Below are 14,284 nucleotides of genomic sequence, written 5' to 3'. Positions count from 1 at the left end.
GGAAATAGTTCACACCTCTCATGGTTCATTTTAGCAGGAACATTAACCATATGAAACAATTTGATGTCAAATACAGGAGCTGGTCAAATGAGAAACTTTCAAACTCTTTAAGACACAATGTAACGTGTCTAAGTATTGGTATTTCAGAGTTTAAGGTTCTTGACAATTGTGTGATCTCATATAGCAGGAAAATGAGTACATAATGTGTAACCTTTTGATCCTTCCGGCTCCAAAAACTTTCTTTCACATTTGGTAAGGTCGTTTTACTTATGTTCTACTGCAATATAACACATAATCTTTTATGTGTTGACTCGCGCATTTTTGTTTATAAAGCTGGACAATGAGAACCACAATGAATCATTTTCATGAGTGTAGCTGATTGAGCTTCACTTACCCTATATCTGCTTGGTCTGGTCGATGCCATTCCACTATTCTGCGCCTCTGCGGTATGTAATAAAATGACAAAGGTGCATTTCTTTGCCCAGTATGTTTTGATCAAAGTGACCAACTGGTCATCCCAAATTTTGTTTTTTTCATGGCTATTTATGTGGACAGCCCTAAAGGGAAATAGTAAAAAAAAAAAAAAACAGAGTACTAATAGACAAGACGATCACAAGTTTTAAAAATCTGATTTGTATTGTGGAGCTGTCAAACAAATTAACAGAGCAGATTGATTTTAGCTATATGTCCCAAAGGTGCAAAAGTTTTTTTATCAATCTGAATGAAATTTTGATAGAATTATTCATTACTGTTAGTGACCTAGTGCATCAGTTTAAGACTACTTTTATGGCTGTAAGTAAATTAAGCTGAATCTCTTAGCTCATAAGAAACAAACTGTCTGAAACTGTGGACCGAGACTCGAGAGAGCGGCAACAATAGCTTCTTCTCCTTTAGAAAGCTACAGAAAAGGAAAAAAAAAACTGCACACTCCCTGCGCAGGCATTACCCTGTTCAGGTTCAAAGGGACTTTCTCAGCCTGGTCCCGGATAGCCCGCCTTTTCGCGGGCTAGCCTGGTTCAAGCACCCCTGGTGCTTTTGCATGTCAATTCACCAACCAAATCACATAAAGTATTGAAACATCAACTTAGATTGTCTTTATTGCTGACTCTGACTCAAAGGAACAGACAGAAACATAGATAGTTCTAAACTTAACATGACATAGAGACTACTACGCTTACCTTACCGACAGTTTGTGCCTTTATCTAGGTATAGTCCAACAGGCACCAAGACTTGGGTAAGCGAGGTCTTGTTTAAACCCTTTCCCTGAGGTAGCAAAAGAAAAGGAAACACGATAAAAAAACAAAAGATCACAGTAAGGACTCATTTAAGATTTGACCATATGTTGCAGATTTAAGAAAAGATTATAACTTGAATGTTTTTATACTAGCAAGCTGTAACTAACATGTTTGTTGAGCAAGCAACGTCTAACAGTCTAAGCATACTGACCTTTTATTTCTGAGCAGCCTTGACATAGCTCTCTGGCAAATAGATTTCTCCGCCTACTTCACCGTGCTGTTCTCCGCTAATGGTTTTCTTGGCAATGTTGAACTCTTCACTCATAGCATCCATTCCTTGTCTGATGGCTTCTTCAGCACTGCCATAACCATTCTCCTCTGCATACTTTCGGATGTCTTCTGTTATCTTCATAGAGCAGAATTTTGGTCCACACATGGAGCAAAAGTGTGCAACCTTGGCTCCATCAGCTGGAAGAGTTTCATCATGGAAAGACATAGCAGTCATAGGGTCCAAAGACAGAGCAAACTGGTCCATCCATCTAAACTCAAACCGCGCTTTGCTCAGCGCATCGTCCCATGCTTGGGCATGTGGATGCTGTTTGGCTAGATCAGCTGCATGAGCGGCGATCTTGTATGCTATAACCCCGGCCTTCACATCGTCCCTGTTTGGTAGCCCGAGGTGTTCTTTCGGTGTTACATAGCAAAGAAGAGCTGTGCCTAAAGCTCCAATATTGGCAGCTCCAATGGCAGAGGTAATGTGATCATATCCAGGGGCAATATCAGTAGTCAAAGGCCCAAGAGTGTAGAATGGTGCCTCGTTACACCATTCCAACTGCTTCTGCATATTCTCTGGAATCTTGTGCATTGGAACATGCCCTGGTCCTTCATTCATCACCTGCAAGAAAATCAACCAGTATTGAGAATATGTATGCAAATACAAACTGGATGAATATAAGTGAATTAGATAAGTAGTTGTAGTATATACCTGCACATCTTTCTCCCATGCTCGGCGAGTTAGTTCACCTTGAGTAAGGAGCTCCGCAAACTGAGCAGTGTCGTTAGCATCATAAATCGAGCCAGGTCTCAGACCATCTCCAATGGAAAGAGCCACATCATACTGGTTACAGATGTCTAGAATATCATCCCAGTGCTCGTAAGCAAAGTTCTCCTTGTGGTAAGCTAGGCACCATTTAGCATGAATGGATCCTCCACGTGAAACGATCCCGGTCATACGCTTGGCTGTTAAGGGAATGTAACGCAGCAAAACTCCAGCATGGATTGTGAAATAGTCTACACCTTGATCAGCTTGTTCAATCAGAGTCTCCCTGAAGACTTCCCAGCTAAGATTCTCAGCAATTCCATCCACTTTCTCAAGTGCTTGATAAATAGGCACCGTACCAACAGGCACAGCTGAATTCCTTAGGATCCACTCACGTGTCTCGTGGATGTGACGACCTGTTGAGAGATCCATGATTGTATCAGCTCCCCACATGGTTGCCCACTGAACCTTGTAGACTTCCTCTTCAATAGAGCTTGCAACAGCAGAGTTTCCGATATTCGCATTGACCTTAACCAAGAACTTTCTACCAACAATCATGGGTTCCAGCTCCAAATGCTTCTTGTTAGAAGGGATAATCGCCCGCCCTCGTGCAACTTCTGATCTTACAAACTCAGGGTCTAGCTTCTCCCTAGTAGCACAGTAGAGCATTTCCTCAGTTATGATCCCTTGCTTAGCGTAGTACATTTGAGTGTATCTTGGAGTTCCTAGCTTCTCTCGGCGATCAATCCACTCCTTTCTTAGCTTAGCAAGCCCTGTTTGGAAAAGTTTCATTTGTTATCGATAGTCACATATAAATCAAGAGAGATAGGTGAATGTGTAAAGTAAACACAAGGTGGAATGACATACCAATGTGTGCATTAACATTCTGAGGACCACTAGTGTCATAATTATCAAAAGCTGGCTCACCACCAGACAAATGAACACGACGAAAAGGAACTTTAAGAACATGACCAGATTCTTCATGAACAACTTCCCTGAAAAAAACCAAACCAGTGATTTCTCAACTCTTCCAAATATGGAAAAATGTGAATTTAAGTAAAGCAATTACTTGTGTTCTTTAGTGCTCTTAGGAAAACATTCTTCAAAAGAAGGGATTGGTTGAAAATCAGGAGAAGAAGGATCAATGGTGTGTTTTCTCTGCTTAGCTCTCTCAGAATTAGTGGTTGGTGGATCAAAGGTCAAAGTGGCTCGTGTGGTTGTTGTTTCCTTCTTGAATCGAGTAGCAACAGCAGCTTGAACAACAAGATCGAATCCAGGTAACAAAGACGAGTTTGGAAGTTTAGGCCAAGCAGAGTGAGATTTGTTGTTGCATACGACTGACATCAAGGTACTGTGTACTGAAGCAGCCATAGCTGGAGACAAACGACGATATGAATCAATCACTGTTTCCGATACGATCCATGGATTAACAAAAACATCGAAATTGACGAACAACAAAGAGCCGATTATTGCATCTAAACGCACAATCTAAGGAAAAAAAACCAAATTCCATGCACATAATCTCAAGAACAAATTTTGGCGGAGAAAATCCGATCAAAAAACTGTTGGACTTCCATGGACATTCGTGAAATCAACAGAGGAATCGTGGAGAAGAAGGAATCAAACCTGGAAGAGGAAGCTGTGAATCTGATCTGGTCGAGAAATGAACTGAATCGCGCACAGTGAGTCAATCAGAGAGTGTGATAGAAGAAAGAGAAATGGTTTTACGGTCCTTTAAAAAAGGAACGAACCTCCTGAATCGTCACGGCCCAATGCAGCCAAAAGCGAAAGGCTTTGCTGACGTGTCCACTTTCTCAGATATTTTGACGTCCGTTGATCAGGATTCTAAGATAAGGTACGTGAGGAGGAGAACGTCGTTTCACGAGTAAACCAATAAAAAGTTAATTACCTTTCATTGAAATTATACATCCTTCGGTTTTCTAGTTAATTATTGTAATATTCTGGTTTTGTTTTCTTACAGGAAAAAAAAATGACAGTATATGACTTGAAATATGAAGCTTCTGATTATATTATCATCAGCTTATTAGAACAATATTTAAGAAATAATAATTTTTTTTTACAAAAAATGTGAGCTGCACTCAGGGCGGTCCTGAGAAAATGGGGGCCAAATACAAAACTAAAATAGAGACCCTTTAATATAATTGTATATTTAATATTTTCTATTATTATATCATTTTGATCATAACTAAAATAGAGACCCGAATAGTCCCGAAAAATTGATTTCTCAATATCTGTTGTTCAATCATCCTGAAAGCTACATTGATATTTTGTTTTGTCCACATATTTTGATCATAAGAATATTTTGTTAAGACCATGTATTGAGATATGATATTTCAATTCTATTGGGGACGTAAATGACAATTATTATCATTTTACTGAAATCAAATACAGTCGATATTCTCATTCAAAGAACCACGAATTAATTGTTCAATCAAATCATATCTAGAAAAATAAGAAAAATCGGAAAATGATTTTAAAAAATTATCTACGAAGAGAAATTTTCCTCTTAAATAGAAAGATAATCTTACAAGTAACAACAACCATTGACGCATTTATATTTGGATATATTTAAATACACTAATTGTATATCGTAATCTATATCCAAAGAATTTATATCAACGCATTAATGTTTCGTATAGAAATTGTCATGGTCTTATTGTTGGGCTTACATGTGAAAGGCCCAAAATTAAAAAATCTGAGAAACAAACAAATGCAAAAACTGAGAAACTAAAGGGATGATTCTGCAATTTAAAATAAATATCATGATCAAGAAAATTCGAAAGTGTAAATGTGTAATTATACAACATGTAAGCAACTAACTCGCTCGTTTTTTTTTTATTTTGTCTTCCCCGCACGATCCAATTCCGATCCGTACATAAACCATCCCATCTCTACCACACCGACATGTATTTAAGAAAACAGAGCAAATTTTCTAAATCTGCAATTAATAAAACCCCTTCAATAATAGATTTTGACTGGTTATCGTTTCAAAGGTAAACTTGACCTCTCTTATTCATCAATATTGAATTTTTCCTTCAATAGTTCTGATCATTTCGTGTTTTCGAAGTCTTATAATGATTATCTGTTTTCAGGTTTGTTTGATTCACTAGAAGAAGAAAATGGGAAAAATTGATGCTAAAGATGTTTGCTTTATGGTTTGGAAAATTCTTAGATTCTCAACGAATACAATTTTCAGATACGTTAGAAGATACCCAATTGTTTCTGGTGTTTCTATGTTTTTGATCGTCTTGTATACTTTTCTTCCTTGGGTTTTCTATTTCTTGCTCTGTTCTTCTCCGTTGATAGCTTTTGGTTCGTTTTATATACGGAATCATCATCTGAGTACGAAGATCGGTGATGAGGACAAGAGAACGGATCGTGGGTTATCTTCGGTTTCTCAAGAGGGAAGAACAGAGAAGGCTAAGTTAAAGCACCAACAAAGTGTTCGACGAAATGCCAGAAGAAAAGTTGAAGAGGTTGGGAAAGATTGGGATTCTTCTCAAGCTAGTGAGGATGAGAGAGGTAAGGTTATTTTGACTACTCTCTATGGGGAAGTATTACCGGAGACGATTAGTTCAGATATGGAGAAATTTAAGAGGGAGAGGACGTTGCTTGTTGCGGAAGAAACCTCCTTTAACTCTGTTGTTGAGTTAGATTCATTGGAGAGGTTAATAAGTGTTGATGGTGATGAAAGTGAAATTGAATGTTCATCATTATCATCAGAAGAAGAAGAAAGGGAAGAAGAAGAAAGGCGCGAAGATATAGGCAAGATCGTAGTACCGTGGACAGAGGATGATCAGAAGAATTTGATGGATCTTGGGATATCTGAGATTGAAAGGAACAAGAGGTTAGAGAATTTGATTTCTAGAAGAAGATCAAGGAGATTTTTCTTACTTGCTGCTGAAGGAAGCTTGATGGATATGGAAGTTCCTCGGATTTGTATTGGTCGAAACTTTTATGATTTCGATAAAGGAAACTACGAAATCGATGGACTTCTCATGCCAAGCTCTGCACCTTCTGTTTTATTACCAAGAAGAAACCCATTTGACCTTCCTTACGATCCTCTGGAAGAGAAACCGAACTTGACAGGAGATAGTTTTCAGCAAGAGTTTGCTGAGAATAACCCGAAAGATATCTTCTTTTGCCGCCATGAGAGCTTCCATCACAGGATTTTTCCATCAGAATCTCAAAAAGATTCTAAATTGACGTCTTTGTGGAGAAATACAGTTGATGGTAGGCCTAAGCCACTACAAGGTATGACATTTTACAGTTTTGTTAGTGACCTAATCAAGATCATGATTAGGGTTTCTATAATTTTTGGTGACTTTTCTTGTTGATTTAGGTAGCAATGATCAAGCACCTCTAATGAAAGAAAGAGGAAAAGGAAATGATATGGAGGCAGGGGAGGTACGGATAGAGACGGATTCCATCAGAAACGATGATAGTGACTCGAACGCATCGCTTTCTCCACGAGAAAGAGACAAAGATTTCAATGCCTCGTACCAATCAGATGCTTCCGGAACTTTCTGCAAACGAAATGATCGTCTTGGAAACTCTGTTGCGGGTTTAGTGCCTAGAGGAAGTGGTTCGAGTTCACTAGCAACTGAAAGGCAAAGATACATGGAGCATTTTGGTTACAGTACAAGAATGTCTCATATGGTTACACATTCTGTTGACTCTGATCTTCAAGTTGAGGTTTCTGAACTTGGATCACCTCCCACTTCAGTTGATGGGAATGACTCTGATTATGAGAGATCTCTGTTTGTTTATGAATCGGAGATCGGAAAAGAAATGGGTTTTAATGGTGGGGAATCTGAAGTCTTACTTGTGGGGAAAGATTATCAAGATCTAAATGAAGAAGCAAGAAAATTGGAGTCCAAGGTTCCTCAATCTGATGAGGTTAGTTCATGTTTTTTGTTCTGGTCTCATGAAAATGGTATAAATGTTAAGACATTGAACATAATCTTTGCAACTTTTTGTCAGGAGTTGAAGGAACTTCCTGAGAACTCAGCTGATGAGATAAAGATAAGTTATGACTCTGTCGACGAACATGAACCATCCGAGAGGACTGATCAAGAATTTGAAGAACCTTATGAGAGAAATGATGGAGAAGAAATGCAACAACTCGCGGAAGCTGAAGCTTCTGATGTAAATCATCATGGAAACTCTGAAGAGTCTGTTACTTCTCCAAGATCAGTGTTACCAGACATGATGTTACATCTAGACCAGACTCATTCTGAGGTTCTGGATCATACATCAGATGGTCAGCTGCAAAATGTGGTTCCACCTGCTGAATCATCTCATTATCAATTAGATGTAATTTCCAAATTTCCTAAAGCAGAACACAGTTTCTAAGCACATACATGTACTTTGTTTGACTCGTGGATTTTTTCTTTTGCAGGAACGTATTGAGACAACTGAGGAAACTACAATAGAAACGGTTTGTTCGGATGCCACAGGAACATTTCAGGAGAATCAAGAGGTGAGTAGTTATCTGTTTTCAAACTTACAATGCTCTGTATCTACTTAACTAAAAGTGTATAGTTATTCTTGTGCTTAACATTGAACATAAAACTATCAGGGCTTTGAAGTAACATTCAATGATGAGTCTAATTCTGCTGAAGACCATAGACAGTCCATCAATCCATTGGCTGTAGAACTTAAAGACAATGAAACCGATGGAATCAATTGATGAAATGGTAAGCTTAGACTAAGCTTGAGATAATTTCCTTAGATGAAATCAAATCGTTTTCTTTTGATATTCAAGTGGTCTCTTATAAGCTTTTGGGTATAACTTTTACAAGAAAACACAACCTGATTCTTTTCCCTTTGTTCTCCAGTTCGATCGCAAGATGAAACTTTTACAAGTCAACGAAGAACCAAGTCATTTTGGTTTATAGAGAATCAAACACCATATATAGCTGCAGCTACCAAAAAGGTGTAATGAATGATAAGATTTTTGTGTAGATAGGATTTTATGTTTTTTTTGTTGTATAATAAAGTTTATGTTTCATACACAAAGTAGTATAGCAGAGAGTGTATAGGTTTCTTGTGTGTGCTTTGCTTCCTTAGAGCGCAAGGCAACGGAGGAGATCCTCTTAAACATGTTTGTTTTCTTCGCCTAAATATTTTCATGTGCCTTGTAGATTTTGTCTTCGGTTAGACTAATTTCAGATTTTTATATATTCATCTCTATACTATTAAAAGAGAAGTACAAATGTAAATGGGTCGGGTCAAAATCAGAAAATTGACCCGAAATTCTGAAATCGGATCTTTGAAAATTTTTTGGAATATAAATTCGAACTAATAATGAAAAATCGAACTAAAATCAAATGTTTATGGAAATAAAATAAAATTTGATTGTACTTATGGTAACTAATTATAAAATCATATTCCGAACAATATTATACATTAATTACGTATAATATATTTGTTCATATACATTTAGAACTAATTCCATAATAATCAACATTTTCTCATTAATTTTGCTTATTTTAGCCAGTTATCATTAATTAAAAGATATCTTACTTGCTTCTAGAGATTTCTAGAAAATTTATCACAACTAACTCATCTATTTTATAAATTAAATATATATTTTTTTAGTTTGGTCATGTAAATTAAATAGATATGAAATCTATGTAACTAATTTTAATTTAATTAGATTAAATCGAAATTATTGTATTTTCATACATATAGCTTACCAAAGAAGTTTAATTTTCAAATTATAAAGATTTCTTGAATATGATTTTTAGAATTATTCAACAAGATGATAAATATTTATTAAATTTTGTGAATCATGAAAAATATTAATTATTTTTTAATCATTATATTTCATCTTTCAATCTCTCATCTAACAAATAAGATACATATTCTATTATTCATATGTCCAAACTCTATTGTGTTGTATGACTAAATAATATTTCCATTAGCTGTCAAAATGAGTTGATTCATCCCGTTAAGCATGTTTTGCAATAGACAAAATATATTTTGGCATGTAGTTAGTCTGTCCGCACGACCCGCGGGTAGCATATATGAAACACAAACCCGTCGCGTGAATGTATGCTGATTTGCGGGGTTATCCGTGGATTTGTTTAAATAATTTTAGAGTAAACAAAATTTAAAATTCTACTAAAATAAATAAATTAGAAAAAATTTAGAGATTATAATCTTATATATCATTATATTTATAAATATTATAATTTCATTTATTAAAAGTTTTTTAAACTACCACATGTTGAATAAATTATATTTTTATCAATAAATACTATCATGCGGGTTGATCCGCTAACTCGCGGATGAAAACCGATGACCCACTGCGAATCAATCCATGTGGCCCGCTTATTTGCGGGTTTAATATATTTTCCCAAATCTGCTCAATAGTGAGATGATTTGGGCTCGACCCGCGGTTTTTGACCTATTTTGACTACTTTAATTCCCATGATTCGTCTAATTTTTGAATTCTAAAACATAAAATTCCATTTTGTAAATCATAATTAATATGATTGGTTTAATTATAAACAATTTAATATTTTCTTTACAATTTGTTATTAGGAATATTTATAAGTACACTACACGATTCGTTCTACTAAAAACACGCACAATATTAAAATCAACGTATGTAAATCAATATTCTCCCGCGGTGGACCGCGGGTCCAATCCTAGTTGGTAAATATATTTCTTTTCTTTATATGGTAACACAGTGTTACTAACACTGTTCTAAAATATCAATCGTTTCAGCTCCAAAAGATTCATTGAAGAAGTGTGTCCCTAGCTCTACAAAAAAATTACGAAAATCAAACAATTAATCATTTAGATATTTTACATGCATCAAATATTCAAATTTTATTATCTTCTTAATTATTATATGTTCAAATATATCTAGTGAGAAAAAAAAAAGAAAAAGATATCTTCTAATTTGGAATTAAAATCAATTTACGTGTTGTCAATGAGATTGAGTCAACAACGTTGTTAACAAACTAAAGTTATGTGGGTTGATTATGATTCGAATAAGAGAGAGATATGTAATTCACTATATTATTGGTTTATATTCTTAGAAATTAGTAGAGACTTTGAACCAAAAAAGTGAAAAACAATAAGACAAAACGTGTGTAAATATAACAAACTAAGATGAAAAGTAAAAGTAAAGGAATGAAGCAGAGTCCAATCCAAACATTAGAGTTTGAAGCTGCGCTAAGTGGAGCTGGTGATGGTCCCATCTGATACTGTGGAGCCAACGGAGACGGTGAAGGAGACGAAAAAGAGCTTGGTGATCGGACAGGTCTAGGAACCGGAGCAGCGACAGGTCCCAACGAGGCTGGTAATACATGGATTTGAAGCTTTTGGCCCATGTCGCAGTGACCAGGAAATCCGCATATGAAGTGTTGGAGTCCCGGTTTGGTTAGAATGATGGTGTCAGACCCGGTCTCGTATCTCGTTAGCGGTTTAGATGGTTCACACAACTTGAAATCATTGTGAGTGACTTCAGTGACGTCGTGGAAATCTTTGTTGTATTTGAAGACCAAAGAGTCTTCGACTTGAAAAGTTTTTGAAGATGACCATTCGTCGTAATTATTGACGCTCATTATCGTCCATCCGTCGGAGTCACCGACTTTGTGAACGGTTCCTCCAATGGAAACTCCACAAAGTACTACAAGAATTATCAAAGAAGTAAAGAAGACCATGTTTGGTTTGCATACGAGAGAATTAAGCAGCAAAAAAAAAGAAAGAAAACAACTTTGTAAGAGATTTTATATGAAGTTTTGAGTTTGTGTTGGTGAGAAGTTGAGAGAGCTCTATATTATTTAAAGAAATTTTCACGTTTATGATGAAAAAAAGATTTTCTTTCAGCTTTTGACAAACTGAGATTTGATTCTCATGGATTGACAGTTAAGGTTTTTTATGACGAAAATACCCCTAATGAGTTAAACCAAACGGTACTGTTGATTTCGGTTTAGTTACTTTTTATTTGTTTTACGGTTTGGTGTTGAATTAAAAAAAAAAACAATTACGAAGAAACCAAGAAGAAATCGAAGATTACGTTACACAGAAGCGTCACTCAAGCATCGATTCTCACTTCAGAAGCGGAACCAGAACCGGAAGTGTCCGGAATCGTTCGGAATCGCGTTCTTAAAAAGCAGAATTTGGAAGCGTAGAGGAAGCGAACGTTTCTGATTTGGAAGCGTATTTAAATGTTTTGGAAGCGTCCAAAGATATGGCCAAAACACTTGACTAAATCTTTTTAGTAGGTAGTTTAATTCTGAGTAAACTCTGTGATAATATGAGAACTGGAGTTTGAATTAGAAAATAAACAGTGTTTATCAGAACGAAAGGCTATGCGGCGGAGGGCTGCAAGAAGAAACGAAGAAGAAACAGTGCACGTGTCTCAGACTGATTGTTAAACAATTTTATATTGACAATTACATGTTGAGATTTCTTGGCTCATTTGGCATTAAGTGCCCCATGTTATGTCTTGAGCGCCCAGTTCGATGCCTCTCTATGAACTTTCTTTTTGCTTTAATTCTTTTTTTGTGTACACTTTCTTTTATTTGTCCACGTCCTCTTTTGGTGCCTTCCAATTCCTACATGTTTTTTTCTTGTATAAAACAATGTTCTTTCAGTTATATAACTGAAAAGTAACTAATTTTAATTTTACCCTAAAGTATTAATACCTATATTTTAATCTTAAAATGTTAATAAAATTAGTAAATTAGTTAAAAATATTATCTACCTAGTTTATTTATTGTTTTAGAGTTTAAATTTGGGTGATATTGTTACCTAGTTTATTTAATGCCTTTTCTAATTAATAAATTAAAAATATGTATTTTAAATATATCTAACATATGTATCTGAGTATATTTAGATGTATTTTCATTAAAATTAGCGTCTTTTCAGATTTTAAATTGATATATATTAAGGGTAGAAATTAGATTCATTTAATATTTTATTATTAAATAAGTTTGAAATTATTAATTATAATGTGTCCCATATAAATTTTGTTTCTAAATCCGCCACTGGCACTAACCGTATTATTTGGTATAACAAACCAATATTGATGGTATTTTAACGGGAGAAACAAATATTTTTTTTAATAGATAAAAACATTTCTTTTTCTCTATATATATATATATATATATATATATATATATTCATTTCATTCTCTATCTTTTCATGTTGCTAAAAGACATTTGAGAATGTTGATTGTCTTAATAGGATTTTAGAAACAAGTGTCGTGTATACTTTTTTTGGTGTTTGTATATACATATCAGATATCTTACTATGTATTTTTATTTGAATAGTTTTAGATATTAATACTTAAATTTAGATATTTAGAAAATTAATTTGAGATTATTTACATATATACATATATATATATATATATATGTATATTAACGGTTCTAAAACGTACACGACATCACCGTTTGAATTGTTCGCAACTTGATTTGAGGTATCGCATTGAACTCTAAAAACCGGCGAAGAGAAACTTATAGTTTATCCGGCGAAGAGGAACTCAGAAATTCCGGCGAGATAGCAACCATCGAGATGTTTGGGAATAAACCCAACGCCGATGTCCCGACGAAGCATTATACGCGGCAAGGCCCCCATAAGGAGAATCGGGAAGTCAGAGTTTTCCCGAGGAATAAACTATCTCCGACAAACCCGCCGGAGAAATTGGGTAAGTTCTGATATTATTTCGTTTGTAGTTTCTTTGGGTGTATCGGATTCTTAAAGCTTGTGTAATTAAAGGGTAATAACTTGCCGGAATTTGCAAAATCAGTAGTTTGAAAATTTGAGAAGTTCAATTAGAACTGTTATTTCCGCCAAAATTCATATTTGAGGATATTATGTTGATAATTCCTGTGTACGTACGCGAATTCAGATTGTTTACATGTTTTCCTTACTTAATTGTTTATGACAGTACTTGCAGGCAGTACAAGTGTGGCTCCGACTGCAGATTGTTATAGTACAAGTCCACACTCCGGCTTGCTGTTGGCAACTGCACGTACGGTCAATGCTGCAGAGGGTGTTTCTTCTATTGGTACGTGAGGGAGATGTGTATCTTCTATTAGATTTGACATTGCTATCATGGATGAAGGATAATATTTTCCGCCTCATGTGTATGCTTTGGCTCTACTCTTTAGTTTATTTCTTCGTAATCTACTATACTCTGTTTGTCTTTATGCATTGTATTCCTTTTTTTCGGGCAGTTATATTATGAATGAATGAACTTTTTGTTGTTTGCAGACAACATGTATGAAATACGTATGGTTTTGTGTACGTACACTGGTTTTGTACATAGCGGATTAAACTAGTAAGACGTACGACCACTTAGTATATTTCAACAAGTATGAAAGACTTTGTCTCTGGTGTACGTACACTAAATATGTACATAGCGTAAGACTAATATTACGTACATAGCCGATTAAACTAGTAAAACATACGACCACTTAGTATATTCCAACAAGTATGAAAGACTTTGTCTCTGGTGTACGTACACTAAATACGTACATAGCTGATTAAACTAGTAAAACGTACACAGACAATATATTTTAATAATGGCGTATAACTGTACGTACAAGTAGCATATATTCGTAAGTCTCAGCTGCGGTAACTAGCCGATGATCATTCAGTGACCCACTTGCTGAAGCTCTAATACCACAGTCGAGAACATCATCCCCAGTGACTTTGTCTATGCCATTAATATTGGTATTCGTGTACGTAACAAAATCACTTTCGCAGCATGTATCTTGTACACAGTCTCTAGTGTACGTACATTGCACAAACCATGTTGACACGTACGTGTTGGAGTCACAGTTGGTGTACTGTCACCCAAATGAGAAAAGTTATCTCCGCCAGGTACACGATAACTTGTGTACGTACACTCTGCCAATAGACAACTGAATTCCCCTGGATGTTGAACAGTTTGTTGAGTGAGAATGACGTCCTCCTCAACATTCCCTATTCCATATTCTTCAACAATTACATCGTTCCA

General features: G+C 35.6%; 3 protein-coding genes across 4 annotated transcripts; 1 reads left to right on the top strand and 2 right to left on the bottom strand.

The window, feature by feature from the left end:
- Positions 1–693: 693 nt before the first annotated feature.
- On the bottom strand, positions 694–4,018 carry LOC9317129 (phosphomethylpyrimidine synthase, chloroplastic). 2 transcript variants are annotated; one of them, XR_002332743.1, is made up of 7 exons: positions 3,901–4,018; positions 3,344–3,647; positions 3,142–3,269; positions 2,221–3,047; positions 1,447–2,130; positions 1,179–1,263; positions 694–1,026 (listed from the first exon to the last, which is right to left on the bottom strand). XR_002332743.1 is itself a non-coding variant. In XM_021029219.1 (6 exons), exons 2-5 carry the CDS (start codon positions 3,643–3,645, stop codon positions 1,450–1,452), a joined length of 1,938 nt encoding a protein of 645 aa, XP_020884878.1. In that variant the 5' UTR covers positions 3,646–3,647; positions 3,901–4,018; the 3' UTR covers positions 1,070–1,263; positions 1,447–1,449. The 2 variants fall into 2 exon arrangements, 1 of the variants encoding a protein (XP_020884878.1); XM_021029219.1 differs by lacking the exon at positions 694–1,026 and having other exon boundaries at positions 1,070–1,263.
- A 1,111-nt stretch (positions 4,019–5,129) lies between these two features.
- LOC9315290 lies at positions 5,130–8,442 on the top strand. The gene is made up of 7 exons (XM_002881014.2): positions 5,130–5,288; positions 5,388–6,549; positions 6,638–7,194; positions 7,279–7,611; positions 7,697–7,777; positions 7,877–7,994; positions 8,136–8,442. The coding sequence occupies exons 2-6, from the start codon at positions 5,415–5,417 to the stop codon at positions 7,985–7,987; spliced, it is 2,217 nt and encodes a 738-aa protein (XP_002881060.1). The 5' UTR covers positions 5,130–5,288; positions 5,388–5,414; the 3' UTR covers positions 7,988–7,994; positions 8,136–8,442.
- A 1,898-nt stretch (positions 8,443–10,340) lies between these two features.
- On the bottom strand, positions 10,341–10,990 carry LOC9315289 (mavicyanin). The gene has a single exon (XM_021027119.1). It carries the CDS (start codon positions 10,974–10,976, stop codon positions 10,353–10,355), a length of 624 nt encoding a protein of 207 aa, XP_020882778.1. The 5' UTR covers positions 10,977–10,990; the 3' UTR covers positions 10,341–10,352.
- Between the last annotated feature and the right edge of the window lie 3,294 nt (positions 10,991–14,284).

This window comes from Arabidopsis lyrata (genome assembly GCF_000004255.2).
Source record: "Arabidopsis lyrata subsp. lyrata unplaced genomic scaffold ARALYscaffold_4, whole genome shotgun sequence".
Classification (NCBI taxonomy): domain Eukaryota; kingdom Viridiplantae; phylum Streptophyta; class Magnoliopsida; order Brassicales; family Brassicaceae; genus Arabidopsis; species Arabidopsis lyrata.
Note: the sequence above shows the minus strand (reverse complement) of the source record. Positions and strands in the feature narration are given on the sequence as shown.

What these genes read in the sequence shown, in the direction of transcription:
- LOC9317129 (XM_021029219.1), bottom strand. Translation starts at nt 3,645, where the DNA reads ATGGCTGCTTCAGTACACAGTACCTTGATGTCAGTCGTATGCAACAAC. An exon ending in GAATGTTAATGCACACATTG is followed by an intron (nt 3,048 to 3,141) that starts GTATGTCATTCC and finishes TTTTCCAAACAG; the next exon opens with GGCTTGCTAAGCTAAGAAAG. An exon ending in CATGGGAGAAAGATGTGCAG is followed by an intron (nt 2,131 to 2,220) that starts GTATATACTACA and finishes ATTTTCTTGCAG; the next exon opens with GTGATGAATGAAGGACCAGG.
- LOC9315290 (XM_002881014.2), top strand. Translation starts at nt 5,415, where the DNA reads ATGGGAAAAATTGATGCTAAAGATGTTTGCTTTATGGTTTGGAAAATT. An exon ending in AGGTTCCTCAATCTGATGAG is followed by an intron (nt 7,195 to 7,278) that starts GTTAGTTCATGT and finishes ACTTTTTGTCAG; the next exon opens with GAGTTGAAGGAACTTCCTGA. An exon ending in CATCTCATTATCAATTAGAT is followed by an intron (nt 7,612 to 7,696) that starts GTAATTTCCAAA and finishes TTTCTTTTGCAG; the next exon opens with GAACGTATTGAGACAACTGA.
- LOC9315289 (XM_021027119.1), bottom strand. Translation starts at nt 10,976, where the DNA reads ATGGTCTTCTTTACTTCTTTGATAATTCTTGTAGTACTTTGTGGAGTT.